Below are 18,608 nucleotides of genomic sequence, written 5' to 3'. Positions count from 1 at the left end.
GCTCTAGATTTCTGGTTAATCAGCTTCTTAACAATAATAGAGTTACAGGAAAAAACAAGAGCTAGGAGCTCATATGGCACTTGTGACAAGATCAGAAGAGCCAAGAGCTGATATGGCATGGGCTCTAGCAAAATTCTAAAAATCAATATATTGATTTAAAAGGGAAACAAGGGGCTTAATGCCAATCAGGATTTAAAATAAGAGCTCTGAGACACAAGGTCTTTCTAAATATCAAAATTCATTAAGATCCAATCACCCACTCATAAGTTAAAAACACCTCATTTTACCTAATTTTTCCTCTCCTTTCAACCCACCATAGATGGTCAAATCAGGGAAAACAACTTTATCAAGTCAATTTGTGCAGGTCCCTGACATGCCTACCAATTTTCATTGTCCTAGCACATCCAGAAGCACCAAACTTGCCGAAGCACTGGACCCCCCCCCTTTTAACTCCTCCAAAGAGATTGGATCCAGTCCGGTTACATCAATCACGTATCTACAATATTTGCTTATTCTACCCACCAAGTTTCATCCTGATATCTTCACTCTAAGCATTTTCCAAGATTTCTGGCCTCCAACTCTGCCAATGTCACCAAATCTGGTTGGGATTTAAAGTAAGAGCTCTGAGACATGAATTCCTTCTAAATTTTAAATTTCATTAAAATCTGGTCACCTGTTTTTAAGTTAAAAATACCTCAATTTTTCTGAATTAACACCCCCCCCCCAACTCCCCAAAGAGAGCAGATCCGTTCCGATTATGTCAATCACGTACCTAGAACTTGTGCTTATTCTTCCCATCAAGTTTCATCCCAATCTCTCTGCTCCAAGTGTTTTCCAAGATCTCCGGTTTCCAAGATTTCTGTTTCCCCCTCCAACCCCCTATGTCCCTGGATCCGATTCGAAATGAAAATGGAGCATCTGAGACATAAGATCTTTCTATATATCAAGTTTCATTAAGATCTGATCACCCATTCATAAGATAAAGAAACCTCGATTTTCATGTTTTCCAAGATTTCCAGTTTCCCCCTCCAACTCCCCCCAACGTCACCTGATCTGCTCGTGATTTAAAATAAGAGCTCTGATGCACATGATCCTTCTAAATATCAAATTTCATTAAGATCTGATCACCCGCTTGTAAGTTACAAATGCCTCATACTTTCTAATTTTTCTCAATACAACACCCCCCCCCCTTCTGGTCGGGATTCTAAATAGGAGATCTGAGTTACAAAGTCCCTCCCCCCCAATTCCCCCAAAAAGAGCGGATCTGGTCCGGTTGTGTCTGTCATGTTTCTTGGACTTGTGCCTATTCTTCCCACCAAGTTTCATCCTGACCTCTCCACTCTAAGTGTCTTCCAAGATTTCCGCCCCCCAACTCCTCCCAATGACACTAGATTCGGTCGAGAATTAAAATAAAAGATCTGAGTTACAAGGTCTTTCTAAATATGAAATTTCATCAAGATCTGATCACTCCTTTGTAAGTTACAAATGCCTCATTTTTTCTAATTTTTCAGAATTCACCCTCCCCCCAACTCTCCCAAAGAGAGCAGATCCGTTCCGGTTATTTCAATCACATATCTAGGAGTTGTGCTTAGTTTTTCCACCACATTTCATCCCAATCCCTCCACTCTAAGTGTTTTCCAAGATTTTAGGTTTCCCCCTCCAACTCCCCACAATGTCACTGGATCCGGTCAGGATTTAAAATAAGAGTTCTGAGACACGATATCCCTCTAAATAACAAATTTAATTAATATCTGATCACCCATTGGTAAGTTAAAAATACCTCATTTTTCTGAATTAACCATCCCTCCACTTCCCCTCAGGTGATCGAATCGAAGAAACGACTATTTCTAATTTAATCTGATCTGGTCCCCGATACGCCTGGCAAATTTCATCGTCCTAGCTTATCTAGAAGTGCCTAAACTAGCAAAACCAGGACAGACAGACCAACAGAATTTGCAATTGCTATATGTCACTTGGTTAATACCAAGTGCTATAAAATTGAAACATTTTGTGAAACTTTGGTTTTGAAGGAAGATTTATTTAAAATGAAGAATCAGCAACAGTCTAAAAGGATAAAAAAAAAAAAGGTCCCAGTGCTGATAGTGTGGCAAATGAGTTTCTTGAATATAGGGGCTGTGAGGTTAGAGATAAGTTACTGAAAATTATAAATATGATTTTTGAAAAGGGGGGCAACCTAGTAGTTTTAGGAAAACTCTAATTAAACCCCTCCATAAGAAGGTGATAAGAGTGAGTATGGTAATTATAGAGGCATTACCTACTATCTCTGCCTTTTTCTTATTTCTAGGGTTTAAAAGAGCACACGTGACCAAATTTATTTAACCTGTTTAAATTTGTATGTAAAAAGTATTTTACCTTAATTTTGGGCATTCAGTATTTTTTTTTTATGGGCTCTAATTTTTGATATGCAGTTGCTACCTCATCAGTAGAATTTTAAAAAGATCAACAAAAGTCCTAATGCGATTTGACCAAAAATCACCTTTTTTCCTTTTTTTATAGACTGAAACTGATTATATTTCATAATATTTATATCTCTTATTTATATCAGCCAATTTACCTAATAAAAAAAGTAAATAAAATAGCAATTATTTCTATTTTACCAACTACATTTTTTTACTGACTGACTGAAAACATTGGAAGAGGGGGGAGGGTATCCCACTTTGTGTATGGTGCCCCTGATAAGAATATATAAAAGATGGTACCATTACAAAGTTAGCTGCTCCTCAGGAGAAACATGTTAATAAAATGAAATTAGAACCATTAGATTCCTTATTTAATGCTCTTTCTGAATATCATAATTGTATTTCTGACAGTGCAATACATCCCCCCTCCCTCCATATAAAACTAAACAAAAACACTAAAGTAGTGAGATTCTTGCTTTATAATATGGAGGAAATTTCTATTAATCAGTCTATCATGTTTCCCTCCATTATTATTAGAAATATTTTATTAGGTCTATGTACAAGACCATCTGGGGAACAGGGATGTATTATCAGAAACTCAAATATGAAATTTTTCATAAGAGCATAAATAAGGAATCTAATGGCACTGCTTTTATTTTATTAAGAAGTTTCTTTCTGAGGAGCCCCTAATCTGGAATAGTTGTCCTACCTAAACATTGTGAGAAAAAAAATTATATTCTTACATCATAATATGCAGCGTCTCTCTGTTAATCAGATTGTCATGTTTCCTTCTGTTGTTATCCATTTTTTAAAATCATTTCAAATAATAATCCCAGATGACACTAGTTTGTGCCAAGTCCAGATCATAGAAAATCCATTCAATATACTTGAAATCACCTTAAATTGCAATGTCCATACAATAAGGTACTATCCTGTAGTTGCTGGTTTGTGAAGATGTTGAGCCAACGTGTTTGCTGCATCCCATTCTCCAAGCCATTGCTTGAATGACCAGTCTTTGTCCACAGCTGCCTTGAAGGACACACTAGGGTCCAACACTGCTTCATTCCAGAGCTCCACAACCGTATTTGGGAAGAACTTGTTCTGTAGTCTGGTTTTAGCTTGTTTGCTGTACAGCTTCGTAGCGTGTCCACTAGTTCTTGTTGGCTGGACAGGTCCAAGCATATTTTGTTGCAAGGACTGAGTGTGCAGCATTTTGTATGCTGTGCTGACATCCTAATGCTTCTTTCAATAAGAGAGGGTTGAATCTGTAACTTCTCTAGGTGGGATTGGTTGTCTAGGCTTTTACACCCCTCTATTGATTTAGTTGCTTGCCTTTGGACACTCTAGATTTTTCTTGTCGCCTTTATTTAATGGCATTCCCACACACATACCTAATTCCAGTTTTGGTTGAACAATTCGTTTATATAGCTTTGATATCAGCTTTGGTGACCTACTGCAGAATGTTCTTTTTACTATTCCTGGGGTCTGGAGCACTTTGGGGGCAACTGACTGAGAGCATGTTGGTCAAACTTCAATTCTTCATCCACGAATATACCAAGGTCTCTTTCAGCATGGGAGGAATCAATCATCTGCCCAACACCATTTATTCTGCAGATGTGATACTGGCCCCTCACACTCTTTCTGCCAAAATGAATTGTCGTGCATTTTTTAATGTTGAATTCTAAACTCCAAAGTTTTGCCCAATCTGAGAGTTTGTCTTGGTCAGCTTGTAATAAGGCTTACTCCTTGGCTATTTTGGATGACATTCAATTAATGGAGAAATATATTTAAGGCTTTATTTGGAACCTTTGGGAGAGAGTAGGGTACATTATCACAAAAGTAACCACAATTGTATTAATAAAACAAAAGTAACAATTTCATTGTTTAAAAGTTCTCTTTTAATTTTCAAACATCCTAGAGCTATACTGGGACCATCCAGGGAGATACATTGTACAGAAACACAACCATGATATTTGAAAAAAAATATAATATGAGGAATTGTAAGGTTCATCTATTAGTTAGCATCTTTCTATATAGAATTGGTCAACCACTAAAGTGATCATCCTAAATTTTTTTCAAAGTTTCAATATGTAGGCCTAAGACCTCTCTTCTGTGTAATTTTCTAAGCCTCAAAATGTGTTACAGTCTATCCTATATGCTCTTCTGATATAAAAACTGTGGTAACAAAGGAAGGATCCTAGTGCATTCAATTCTCCAGTCAATGCTATATCCAAATTAAATAAAAAAACAAGTTTTATTTAACTGAAAGTAAGGAGTGACATTAAAACTTTAAACGAACAGAAATTACTCCATATATGAAAGGGACTGTTCCCTCCTCAATGCCCTGCTCTTTATGCTAAAGTTTGACTCTTTCTCTCAACCCTACTTTTTAAAACAGTAAAAAGCTTTAGCGTAAAGAGCGGGGCATTGAGGAGGGAACATCCCCTCTCATATACAGAGTAATTACTGTTCCTTTTAAGTCTTAATGCTGCTCCTTACTTTCAGTTAAAAAAACTTTTATTTATTTAATTACTGAACGTTTTTGAATTAAAGTATGTTTTGGTTTTGGCTCTCCGCACATTAATAATTAAAACGAAATTTGCATGTTAATTTTGTTTGGCTAAATAACTTTCTCATAGTTATGATCAGAAGATTTTGAGAAAAAATGGGGCGGGGGAGGAGGCCTAGTTGCCCTCTAATTCTTTGGTAACTTAAAAAGGCAACCAGGACTTTTAATTTTGTATGAACATTTTCATTAGTAAAAAATATACGTAAATTATGAATTAACTTACGTAACGAAATTCTATACTCGTATATTTTTATTACATATATTAGGGGATTCGCCCTCTCGTCAATACGCCGCTCTTTACACTAAAGCTTAACTTTTGTCCCAATTCCTTAAGAATGACCCTTGAATTGCAAAGGCTATAGAATAAATTGTTGAAATTACTAAAAACACTTTAGTGTAAAGAGCAATGTATTAGGAGGAGGTGAACCCCTCATATGCGTAATAATTTCTGCTCGTTTTAATTTTTAATGCTGCTCTTTACTTTCAGTTGAAATTTTTTTTCATCTTTATTTTTTCATTGTTTTTTTTTTTAAATAATGCTAGAAAATTCTGCACCCCTTTCATGGAAATTCTCTTCCCCCATGACAAACTCCTCCATGGAAAGATCTTCCCACATAACCTCCCCACCTCAACCCCCAAACCCAAAAAAATCCCCCTGAAAACGTCTCTTCACTTCTCAGTAACCATTACTACACGTAAACATTGGTCAAAGTTTATAACTTGCAGCCACTCCCATGGGGACTGTGGGGGAGTAAGTTGTCCTCAAAGGCACAGTTATTAGGTTTTTTGACTATGCTGAAAAAATGGCTATCTCAGAATTTTGATCCAATTACTTCGAGAAAAAATGAGCGTGGGGGGGTCTAGCTGCCCTTCATTTTTTGGTCACTTAAAAAGGGCACTAGAACTTTTAATTTCCGTTAGAATGAGCCCTCTCGTGACATTCTAGGACCACTGGATCACTATGATCACCCCTGAAAAAAAACTACAAATAAACAAATAAACATGCATCCGTGATCTGTCTTCTGGCAAAAAATACAAAATTCCACGCATCAAATAGTTCGTGGTAACGAACTATAGTAAGGAGCGACCCGGCTCAATAGTAACCGAAACTCTAAAAAATGGAATTTTGATACCAATAGTTATATCCAAAAAATCGAATTTTAATGCTGATTTTAAATATGTAACTTTCATCAAGATTAGTCTTACCTATCAAAAGTTACGAGCCTGAGAAAATTTGCCTCATTTTAGAAAATAGGAGAAAATACCCCCTAAATGTCATACAATCTTAACGAAAATTACACCATCAGATTCAGCGTATCAGAGAACCTTATTGTAGAAGTTCCAAGCTCCTTTCTTCAAAAATGTGGAATTTCGCATTTTTTACCTGAAGACAAATCACGGATGCTTGTTTATTTGTTTTGTTGTTTTTTTTCCCAGGGGTGATCGTATCGACTCAGTGGTCCTAGAATGTCACGAGAGGGCTCATTCTATCGGAAATTAAAAGTTCTAGTGCCCTTTTTAAGTGACCAAAAAATTGGAGAGCACCTAGGCCCCTTCCCACGCTCATTTTTTCCCCAAAGTCACCGGATCAAAATTCTGAGATGGCCATTTTATTCACATTAGTCGAAAAACCTAATAACTATGTCTTTGGGGACGACTTACTCCCCCGAAGTCCCCTTGGGAGGGGTTGCAAGTTACAAACTTTGACCTGTGTTTACATGTAGTAATGGTTACTGGGAGGTGTACGGACGTTTTCAGGGGGATTTTTTTGGTTTAACTATTTATTCTACGGCCTTTCTGATTCTAAGGTCATTCTTAAGGAATTGGGACAGAATTTAAGCTTTAGTGTAAAGAGCGAGGTATCGACGAGGGATGAACTCCCTCATATACGGAATAAAAACATACGAATATAGAAGTTCGTTACGTAAGTTAATTCGTAAATTACGTTTATTTTTTACTAATAAAAATGTTCGTAAAAAATTAAAAGTTCTAGTTGCCTTTTTAAGTAATCAAAAAATTGGAGGGCAACTAGGCTTCCTCCCTCTCTCCTTTTTTCTCAAAATCTTACTATTAAAACTATGAGAAAGCCATTTAGCCAAAAAAATTAATATGCAAATTTTGTTTTAATTATTTATGTGCGGAGAGCCAAGATCAAAACATGCATTAATTAAAAAACGTCCAGAAATTAAATAAAAAAAACAAGTTTCTATGGCACTTGGTATTAACCAAATGACATATAGCAATCGCAAATTCTGTCGGTCTGTCTGTCAGTCCTGGTTTTGCTACTTTAGGCACTTCCAGGTAAGCTAGGACGATGATATTTGGCAAGCATATCAGGGACCGGACCAGATTAAATTAGAAATAGTCGTTTTCCCGATTTGACCATCTGGGGGGGAGTAGGGGGCCGGTTAATTCGCAAAAATAGAAAAAATGAAGTATTTTTAACTTATGAGTGGGTGATTGGATCTTAATGAAATTTGATATTTGGAATGATATTGTGTCTCAGAGCTCTTATTTTAAATCCCGACCGGATCTGATGACATTAGGGGGAATTGGAGGGGGGAAACCCCGATCGTTAACCTGATTTGACCATCTGGGGGGAGTGGGGGGCCGGTTAATTCGGAAAAAATAGAAAAATGAAGTATTATTAACTTATGAGCGGGTGATGGGATCTTAATGAAATTTGATGTTTGGAATGGTGTTGTGTCTCAGAGCTTTTATTTTAAATCCCGACTGGATCTGGTGACATTGGGGGATTTGGGAGGGGGAAACCTAAACCTTGGAAAACGCTTAGAGTGGAGGGATCGGGATGAAACTTGGTCGGAATAATAAACACAAGTCCTAGATACATGATTGACATAAACGGAACGGATCCGCTTTCTTTGGGGTAGTTGGGTGGGGTTATTTCTGAAAAATTAGAAAAAATGAGATATTTTTAACTTACGAACGGGTGATCGGATCTCAATGAAATTTGATATTTAGAAGGATATTGTGTCTCAGAGCTCTTATTTTAAATCCCGACCGGATCTGGTGACAATGGGGGGGGAGTTGGGAGGGGGAAACCTAAAACTTGGAAAACACTTAGAGTGGAGGGATCGGGATGAAACTTGGTGGGAAAGATAAGCACAAGTCCTAGATACATGATTGACATAACCGGAACGGATCCACTCTCTTTGGGGTAGTTGGGGGAGGGGTTAATTCTGAAAAATTAGAAAAAATGAGGTATTTTTAACTTACGAACGGGTGATCGGATCTCAATGAAATTCGATACTTAGAAAGATATCGTGTCACAAATCTCTTATTTTAAATCCTGACTGGATCTGGTGACATTGGGGGAAGTTTGGGGTGGGGGAACCTAAAATCATGGAAAACGCTTAGATTGGAGGGATCAGGATGAAACTTGTTGGGAAAAATAAGCAGAAGTCTTACATACGTGATTTAAATAATTGGAACGGATGCGCTCTATTGGGGGGGGGGGCTAATTCTGAAAAATAAGAAAAATTACGTATTTTTAACTTACGAAGGAGTGATCAGATCTTCATGAAACTTCATATTTAGAAGATCCTCGCAACTCAGATCTCCTATTTTAAATCTCAACCGGATCAAGTGTAATTGGGGGGGGGCAGTTGGGGGAATCGGAAATCTTAGAAAATACTTAAAGCGGTGAGATCAGGATGAAAATGGATGGGAAGAATAGAAACCTGTCTAAGATACGTGACTGATATCCGGACCGGATCTGCTCTCTTTGGTGGAATTGGGGGGGGGGGGGTAATTTTGAAAATTGAGGTATTTGTAACTTACGAAAGAATGACCAGATCTTAATGAAATTTGATATTTAGAAGGATCTTGTGCTTTAAAGTTCTAATTTTAAATTCCGACCAGATGCTGTGACATTGGGGGAGTTGGAGAGGGAAACCGGAAGTCTTGGAAAACTTGAAAGTTGGGGTATTCTTATCTTCTGAATAGATGATCGGATCTTAATGAAATTTGATTTTTAGACGGAATCCATGTCTCAGAGCTCCTATTTCAAATCCCGACCAAATCTTTTGACATTGGGGGAAGTTGGATGGGAAATCTTGGAAAAACACTTGGAGTGGAGGAATCGGGATGAAGCTTGGTGGATAGAATAAACAAATGTCCTTGATACGTGATTGACAGAATCGTACTGGATTCGCTCTCTTTGGAGGAGTTAGGGGGAGGGGTTCAGTGATTTGGCGAGTTTGGTGCTTCTGGACGTGCTAGGACGATGAAAATTGGTAGGCGTGTCAGGGAGCTGCACAATTTGACTTGATAATGTCGTTTTCCCAGATCCGACCATCTTGGGGGCTAAAGGGAGAGGAAAAATTAGAAAAAACTATGTATTTATAACTTACGTGTGGGTGATCGGATCTTAATGAATTTTGATATTTATTAGGACATCGTGACTCAGAGCTCTTATTTTAAAGCCTGACCGGCATTAAGCCTCTTATTTTTCTTTTTAAATCAATCTATTGATTCATAGAATTTTGTTAGAGCTCATACCATATGATCTCTTGGCTTTATAGCTCTTCTCGCCTCGTCACAAGTGCCATATGAGCTCTTAGCTCTTGTTTTTAAATGAAAGTAGGGAGCGACATTTAAACTTAAAACGAAGAGAAATTACTCCGTATATGAAAGGGGCTTTTCCTTCTCAACGCCCCTCTCTTTACGCTAAAGTTTTTATGGCATTTGGTATTAACCAAGTGACATATAGCAGTCGCAAATTCTGTCGGTCTGTCGGTCCCAGTTTTGCTACTTTAGATACTTCCAGGTAAGCTAGGACGATGAAACTTGGCAGGCGTAATTAGAAATAGTCGTTTTCCCGATTTGACCATCTGGGGGGGGGGAGTGGGGGGCCCTTTAGTTCGGAGAAAATAGAAAAATTGAAGTATTTTTAACTTACGAACGGTTGATCAGATCTTAATGAAATTTGATGTTTGGAAGGATATCGTGTCTCAGAGCTGTTATTTCAAATCCCGACCGGATCTGGTGACATTGGGGGAGGGAGTTGGGAGGAGGAAACCTAAAATCTTGGAAAACACTTAGAGTGGAGGGATCGGGATGAAATTTTGTGGGAAAAATAAGCACAAGTCCTAGATACATGATTGACATAACCGGAACGGATCCGCTCTCTTTGGGGTAGATAGGGGGGGGGGGGGGGTATTTCTGAAAAATTAGAAAAAATGCGGTATTTTTAACTAACGAACGGGTGATCGGATCTCAATGAAATTTGATATTTAGAAGAATATCGTTTCTCAGGGCTCTTATTTTAAATCCAAACCGGATCTGGTGACATTGGGGGGGGGAGTTGGGAGGGGAACCTGAAACTTGGAAAACACTTGAAGTGGAGGGATCAGGATGAAACTTGGTGGGGAAAATAAGCTCAAGTCCTAGATACATGATTGACATAACCGGAATGGATCCGTTCTCTTTGGGGTAATCGGGGGGAGGGGTTTAATTCTGAAAAATTAGAAAAAATGAGGTATTTTTAACTTGCGAAAGGGTGATCGGATCTCAATGAAATTTTATTTTTAGAAGGATATCGTGTCTCAAAGCTCTTATTTTAAATCCCGACCGGATCTGGTGCCATTGGGGGGGGGGGGGGGTTGGGTGGGGGAACTAACATCATAGAAAACGCTTAGATTGGAGGGATCGGGATGAAACTTGGTGGTAAAAATAAGCAGAAGTCTTAGATACGTGATTTACATAATTAGAACAGATCCGTTCTATCGGGGGGGGGGGGGTAAATTCTGAAAAATTAGAAAAAAATGACTTATTTTTAACTTACGAAGGAGTGATCGGATCTTCATGAAACTTCATATTTAGAAGGACCTCGTAACTCAGATCTCTTATTTTAAATCTCAACCGGATCCAGCATAATTGGGAGGTGGCAGTTGGGGGGACCGGAAATCTTAGAAAATACTTAAAGCGGTGAGATCAGGATGAAACTGGATGGGAAGAATTAAAACCTGTCTCAGATACGTGGCTGACATAACCGGACCGGATCTGCTCTCTCTGGTGTAGTTGGGGGGGGAGGTAATTTTGAAAATTGAGGTATTTGTAACTTACGAGAGGGTAACCAGATCTTAAGGAAATTTGATATTTATAAGGATCTTGTGCTTCAAAGCTATAATTTTAAATTCCGACCAGATTCTGTGACATTGAGGGGAGTTGGAGGGGGAAACCAGAATTCTTGGAAAACGTGAAAATTGGGGTATTTTTATCTTAAGAGTAGGTGATCGGATCTTAATGAAATTTGATATTTAGAAGGTATTTATGTGTCAGAGCTCTTATTTCAAATCCCGATCAGATCTTGACATTGGGGGGAGTTTGAGGGGGAAATCTTGGAAAACACTTGGAGTGGACGAATCGGGATGAAGCTTGGTGGATAGAATAAGCAAATGCAACCTTCATACGTGATTGACGGAACCGTACTGGATTTGGTCTCTTTGGGGGAGTTGAGGGGAGGGGTTCAGTGATTTGGTGAGTGGGGTGATTCCGGACATGCTAGGACGATGAAAATCGGTAGGCTTGTCAGGGACCTGCTCAAATTGACTTGATAAAGTCGTTTTCCCAGATTCGGCCATCTGGGGGGATAAAGGGAGAGGAAAAATTAGAAAAAGTTTGGTATTTATAACTTACGAGTGGGTGATCGGATCTTAATGAATTTGGCTATTTAGAAGGACATCGTGACTCAGAGCTCTTATTTTATATCCTGACCGGCATTAAGCCTCTTATTTTCCTTTTAAATCAATCTATTGATTCATAGAATTTTGTTAGAGCTCATACCATGTGATTTCTTGGCTCTTAGCTCTTCTTGCCTCGTCACAAGTGCCATATGAGCTCTTAGCTCTTGTTTACTGTTTTAAGAAGTAGAGTTAAGAGGAAGATTCAAACTTTAGCGTAAAGAGCTGGGTGTTGAGGAGGAAAAGCCCCTTTCATATACGGAGTAATTTCTTTTCGTTATAAGTTTTAATGTCGCTCCTTACTTTCATTTAAAAAAACTTTTTTTTATTTTATTTTATTTGTAGATAGGAGCTTGAAACTTCTACTGTAGGGTTCTCTGATACGCTGAGTCTGATGGTGTGATTTTCTCAGAATTTCGTTAACATTCTATGACTTAGGGGGTGTTTTCCCCTATTTTCTAAAATCAGGCAAATTTTCTCAGATTCATAACTTTTGATGGGCGAGACTAAACTTGATGAAGCTTATATATTTAAAATCAGCATTAAAATGCGATTCTTTAGATGTAACTGTTGGTATCAAAATTCTGTTTTTTAGAGCTTTGGTTACTATTGAGCCAGGTTGCTCCTTACTATAGTTCATTACCACAAACTGATATAGTGGTTGCTACTGTGACAATGCACCTCTTTCTCTCTACTTAATACATTCACGTATAGTCCTACATTTAATATTTTTCCATTGTTTTCATTGCTTGAACTGTTATCTCTTTTTGTTCAAAAGTCATATATTTCTTAACCCATTCTGCAGCACCATATTATTGTCAAACAAAAAGAACAGTTGGATAAATATATTAATTAAATGTGGATAAAAATGTAAGGAAACGTCTAGATATTAGTAATAGATATCATCTGGGAAGGGGGGAGGGTGCAATTGCCATGGTAGCAACCATTATATTTGTAAATAGTGTTGCTTTGGGATTCAATGGTTCTACTCTTAGTTATTAAAGTGTTTTCATTGGCAGTACAATAGTGCTGTCTAAGTAAAGAATACTATTGACACGTTTTTTTTTGTTTTAGACCAGGGCTCATTCGATTGGAAATCGGAAGGGCTAGTGCCCTTTTTAATAGTCAAAAGTGATTGGAGGACAACTAACCCTCCTCCCACGCCCACCATTTCCCCAAACACTTCCAATCAAAATTTTGAGATAGCCATTTCGGTCAACATAGGTTTGGAAATTATGTCTTTGAGGATGAACCCCCCCCTCCACTCACAGCCCTCAAGGCAAAGGAAACTAAATTATACTCTTGGGGCATGTAAGTTTTTTTTTTATATAAAGCGTTGTTGAAAAAACTGTTAAAGGGCTCGTTCAACTGGGAGTACTAGTGGCCTTTTTAATAGTCTATGGTGATCAGAGGGCAAATGCCCCCTTCCAAGCCCAACATTTCCCAAATACTTTAGATCAAAATTTTGAGATAGTAATTTTTTTCAACGTAGCTGAAAGGTGCGCAAATTATGTCTTTGAGGATGACTACCCCCCTCACAGTCCTTAGGGCAAGGGTTGTAAGTTGTGTCCTGGTGGCATATAAGGTTTTTACAGAAAGCGTGGTCATATAAACTTTGGAGGGGTTTATTGGATTGATAATCAGAAGCTCTAGTGCCCTTTTTAAGAGTCAAAGTGATTGGAGGGCAGCTAACTGTTCCCCCTTTCCCCCTCAACGCACACACGCACATTGTATTGCCCCAAAATCCATAGAATAGAAATTTTGGGATAACCATTTATTTAAAATATTCCGGATATCATATAACAAGGATTTTGGGGTTGATACAAACCACCAGACCCTGAGGATGAGGGTTGTAAGTTATACCCCTGAGACATCTAAGGTTTTTATGGAAGGGATGGTTGTATAAACTTTAGGTTTTTAAGGTTTAAGGCATTTAAGGCTTTTATGTTTAACTTTAGAAGGGGCTCAATCGGTTTAAAATTGGAAGTTCTAGTTCCTTTTTAAGAGTCAAAAGTTATTGAGGGCATTTAGGTCCCTCCCTCCCCGACAACCCCTATTTTCACCAAACTCATCTGATTGAAATTATGAGATAGCGATTTTGTTCAAAATAGTCCAAAGAAAATATAATAATGCCTCTAGGGTTGACGCAACTCCCCAGTGCCCTGGGGATAGGGTTGTAATTTATGCCATGATACAAACCACCAGAACTTGAGGATGAGTGTTGTAAGTTATGCCCCTGGGATATCTAAGGTTTTTATGGAAGGAATGGTTGTATAAACTTTAGAGGTGGCTCATTTGGTTGAAAGTTGGAAGCTCTAGTTCCCTTTAAGACTCAAAATTGATGGAAGGCAGCTAGCCCCTCCCTCATTACCTCTCTTTTCCCCAAACAAATCTGATTGAAATTGTGAGATAGCAGTTTTGCTCAAAATAGTCCAAAGAACATATAACAATTCCTCTAGGATTGACACAACCCCGCAGTGCCCAGTGGATACGGTTGTGAGTCATGCCCTTGGGGCATATAACGTTTTGTAGGAATGGGTGGTTGTGTAAACTTCATATGGGGCTCTTTTGATTTAAAATTAGAAGTTATAATGCCCTATTTAAGAGTCGAAAGTGACTTGAGAGCAACCCCCCCCCCCTTCACGCTCATCATCTCCCCAAATGCATTCAATCAAAATTTAGAGATAGAAAATTTATTCATTGTAGTTGAAGGGTCTGGAAATTATGTCTTTGAGGAAGACACAATTGCTCCCGCAACTCTTAGGACAAGGGTTGTAAGTTATACCCTGGGGTATATATTTTTTTTTATAGAAAAGGTGGTCGTATATACTTCGGAGGAGACTCATTGGATTAGTAATAAAAAATTCTAGTTCCTTTTTTAAGAGTTAAAGAGATTAGAGTGCAGCTGCACCCCCCCCCACGTCGTGTTTCCCAAAATACATCTAATAGAAATTTTGAGACAGTAATTTCTTCGAAATAGTCCAAAGATCATGTAAGAAGGCTTTTGGGGTTTATACAAAGCACCAGAGCCTGGGGGCAAGGGTTGTAAGTTATGCTGCGGGGGCATTTAAGGTTTTTATGTTTAACTTCAGAAGAGGCTCAATTGGTTTAAATTTGAAGTTCTAGTTCCTTAGTAAGAGTCAAAAGTTATTGAGGGCATTTAGGTCCCCCCCTCCCCGACTACCCCTCTTTTCACCACACACATCCGATTGAAATTATGAGAAAGCGATTTTGTTCAAAATAGTCCAAAGAAAATTTAATAATGCCTCTAGTGTTTACACAACCCCCCAGTGCCCAGGGCATAGGGTTGTAATTAATGCCATGAGGGCATATAAGGTTTTTATGGAATGAGCGGTCGTACAAACTTCCGATGGGGCTTATTTGGTTTAAACTTGGAATTTATAGTGCCCTCTTTAAGAGTTAAAGTGATTTGAGAGCAACCAGCCACCCTCCTCCATGCTCATCATTTCCCTTAACACCTCCAGTCAAAATTGGAGGTAGCAATTTTGTTTATCATAGTTGAAGGGTCCAAAAATTATGTCTGTGAAGAAGATACCCTCCCCCCTTAAGGTCTCAGGGCCAGGATTGTAAGTTCTGCCCTAGGGGCCTATAAGTTCTAATAGAAAGTGTGGTTGTATATGCTTTGGAAGGGACTCATTGGACCGGTAATCAGATACTCTAGTGCCCTTTTTAAGAGTCAAAGTGATCAGAGTGCAGCCCCCCCCCACACACCCATGTTGTGTTTTCCCAAGATGCATCCAATAGATATTTTGATACAGTCTTTTTATTCAAAATAGTTCAAGATCATATAACAAGGCTTTTGGGGTTGACCAAACCACCAAAATCTGAGGGCGAGGGTTGTAAGCTGTGCTCCTGGGGCATTTAACATTTTTATGGAAGGGATGGTTGTATAAACTTTAGAGGTGGCTCATTTGGTTGAAATTCGAAGTTCTAGTTTCCTTTTAAGAGTAAAAAGTGATGGATATCAACTATCCCTCCAAACGCATCTGATTGAAATTGTGCGATCGCAGTTTTGTTTAAAATAGTCCAAAAAACATAGAACAATGCCTCCTGGGTTGACACAGCCCCCGAGTCCTGGGGTAAGGGCTTTAAGTTATGCCCTGGGGACAAACAAGATTTTTATAGAATGGATGGTCGTATTAAATTCAGATGGGTCTCATTTGATTTTAAATAGGCAGTTAGAGTGTCCTTTTCAAGAGTCAAAGTGATTTGAGAGAAACAAACCCCCCAGGCCTGTCATTTCCCACAGAAAAAAACATCCGAACAAATTTTTGAGAAATCATTTTTTTAACATTGTTGAAAATGTCAGTAATTATTCGTTTTGGGACCCCCCCCCCTCTTCCCCTAGGCCTCAGGGTAAGGGCTGTAAATTATGTAATTCGCAAATTATGTTCTGGCCTTGGGAAGGCATAAGGATTTTGAGCCCTACTCGTGTTGGTTTCTGCTTGTTTTGAGTTTTTCTTGGTTATTTATTGTAATTTCTGCTTGTTTTGGGTTTCATTTTTTTATTGATGCTGATTTGTGGTAGTTTTACGCTTGATAGATTATTTAATTCTATTTTTCCTCATGGTTGATTTATTAGAGTTCTTTGCTTATTTTTGAAAAACTTAATTTCTGGAAAAAGTTTTTTTTTTTAATTAATCTTCAAAAAAGATCATAGAGCATAATGTTATCAAGAACTGGCAACACACAGAGCATACCCTAGAACACCAAAACACTTCAAAAAGTGTTTTCTGAGCTCATATAGCAGAATCTTACCAGGAGCTGAGATAAATGCTCATTAAAACTTTCTCATGGTTTAGTTCAGGCTTTGAATTCCTTGATCAAAATTTCATTGTCCTGACTCCACTTGGTAACACCCTTGTACATGGTTTCTTCTTAGGCAAACAATCTGGTAGCAACAGAGTGGTACTATTATCGTTATTTAATGTTGTTCCCAAATGTGCAATTATGTAGCCTACAGCCCCCTCCCCTTAATGAGGCCAGATATGCCGCTAGACTGTACGGAAAACTTTGCTGATTCTATGGGATGGAATTATTTTTTGACTTGTTTCCCAAGAACAATTTGCTCACATAGTGAAACAATGAGAATCTGAAAAAAAATACTCAGTGAAGTTTTCATGTAGCCTGGGGTTCTATTAACCCTACTAGGGGGAGAGGGCTGGCCCAACAGTTTCACTGTAGCAAATGCTATTTTTAGAAACAGTGTCTAACAGGGAACTAAAAATTACTAGACTATATTTTTGATGTTATAGTGTTTGGCGCAAATGAGGCCACCCACAAGAGCCTCTCATCTAGGATTTTGCTAGGTAAAATACCAGTTGCCAATTGATGAGGTAAGTTCCAGCTGAAGACTGTTTGCTATTTTAGAAAGCACTTTAGTTCGGTAAATCCTAAGGAAATGAATCTATTACTATCTTTGAAAGTATGACAAAGGACCAGGGGTCAGGATTGATTGTTTTTCCGAGCCCGTAAAAACAAAACAGAGATGTATTTTTGGTTACATTTATTTTACTATAAATTTGTATGCAGCATAATGAAATACATGCTAAGGCTCTATTTCTATTTTGTGCTTTAGCACAACTTTCAAGACTGATATTGCAACAACTAGAGGAAAAACCATAATATGGATAGATACAGATTCTGTATATAGGACACATTCAAGAGGCTGTAGATTTTGAAAAGGGTATAAATAAGAAACGATGCTTACTATGCTCTACTTCCATATTTTTAAAAATACAGTGTTGTCAGAGCTGATATTATTTCCATTCTGGCTTCTTCAGAAGTTTCTGAAGGTGAAGTCCCTGGATATTACTTGGATTCTAATCTGTATTACTCTTTTAAATTTTTGGTTAAATGTATCAAACAAATTGTGTTTTTTTTTTTCAGGCAAGCATTTGGTAGAGTTTTAGTCCTAGATGGTGTGATACAATGCACAGAGAAAGATGAGTTTTCATATCAGGAAATGATATCATTCTTACCATTAAATTGCCATCCTAAACCAAAAAAGGTATTTTGTTTTTAAGCTTTGTTAGTTTTTTTTTTACTAATGGAGACTTTTAATGGGTAAGTGGCATACAGGGCGAGCGATGTCATATGGAAACAAACAATTCAATCATTTCAAAAATGAAAAGAACGTAACAAACAGTTCGTGGTAACGAACTGTAGTAAGGAGCGACCCGGCTCAATAGTAACCAAAACTCTAAAAAACGGAATTTTGATACCAATAGCTACATCAAAAAATCGTATTTTAATGCTGATTTTAAATATATAAGTTTCATCAAGTTTAGTCTTACCCATAAAAAGTTACGAGCCTGAAGTTCCAAGCTCCTATCTACAAAAATGTGGAATTTTGTATTTTTTGCCAGAAGGCTGATCACAGATGCGTTTTTTTTTCAGGGTTGATCGTAACGACCCAGTGGCCCTAGAATGTTGCGAGAGGGTTTATTCTAACGGAAATGCAAAGTTCTAGTGCCCTTTTTAAGTGACCAAAAAAATTGGAGGGCACCTAGCCCCCCTCCCACGCTAATTATTTTCCCAAAGTCACCAGATCAAAATTCTGAGATAGGCATTTTATTCAGCATAGTCGAAAAACCTTATAACTATGTCTTTGGGGACGACTTACTCCCCCACAGTCCCCGTGGGAGGGGCTGCAAGTTACAAACTTTCACCAGTGCTTAAATATAGTAATGGTTATTGGGAAGCGTACAGGCGTCTTCAGGGGGATTTTTTGGTTGGGGTAGGGATTGAGAAGAGGGGGATATGTTTGGGGAGCTTTCCATTGAGAATTTATCATGGGGGAAGAGAATTTCCATGAAGGGAGCGCAAGATTTTCTAGCATTATTAAAAAAAAAACAATGAATAAATAAATGTGAAAAAGTTTTTTTTTAACTA

General features: G+C 38.1%; 1 protein-coding gene across 1 annotated transcript in view; it reads left to right on the top strand.

Moving 5' to 3' along the window:
- Positions 1–18,608, top strand: part of LOC136026230 (spermidine synthase-like) — a 44,472-nt gene that overhangs the window by 6,762 nt on the left and 19,102 nt on the right. The window contains exon 2 of the mRNA XM_065702570.1: positions 17,604–17,724. Coding sequence (XP_065558642.1) covers positions 17,604–17,724 — 121 coding nt within the window. The remainder of the gene's footprint in view (positions 1–17,603; positions 17,725–18,608) is intronic.

Source organism: Artemia franciscana, chromosome 4 (genome assembly GCF_032884065.1).
Source record: "Artemia franciscana chromosome 4, ASM3288406v1, whole genome shotgun sequence".
Classification (NCBI taxonomy): domain Eukaryota; kingdom Metazoa; phylum Arthropoda; class Branchiopoda; order Anostraca; family Artemiidae; genus Artemia; species Artemia franciscana.
Note: the sequence above shows the minus strand (reverse complement) of the source record. Positions and strands in the feature narration are given on the sequence as shown.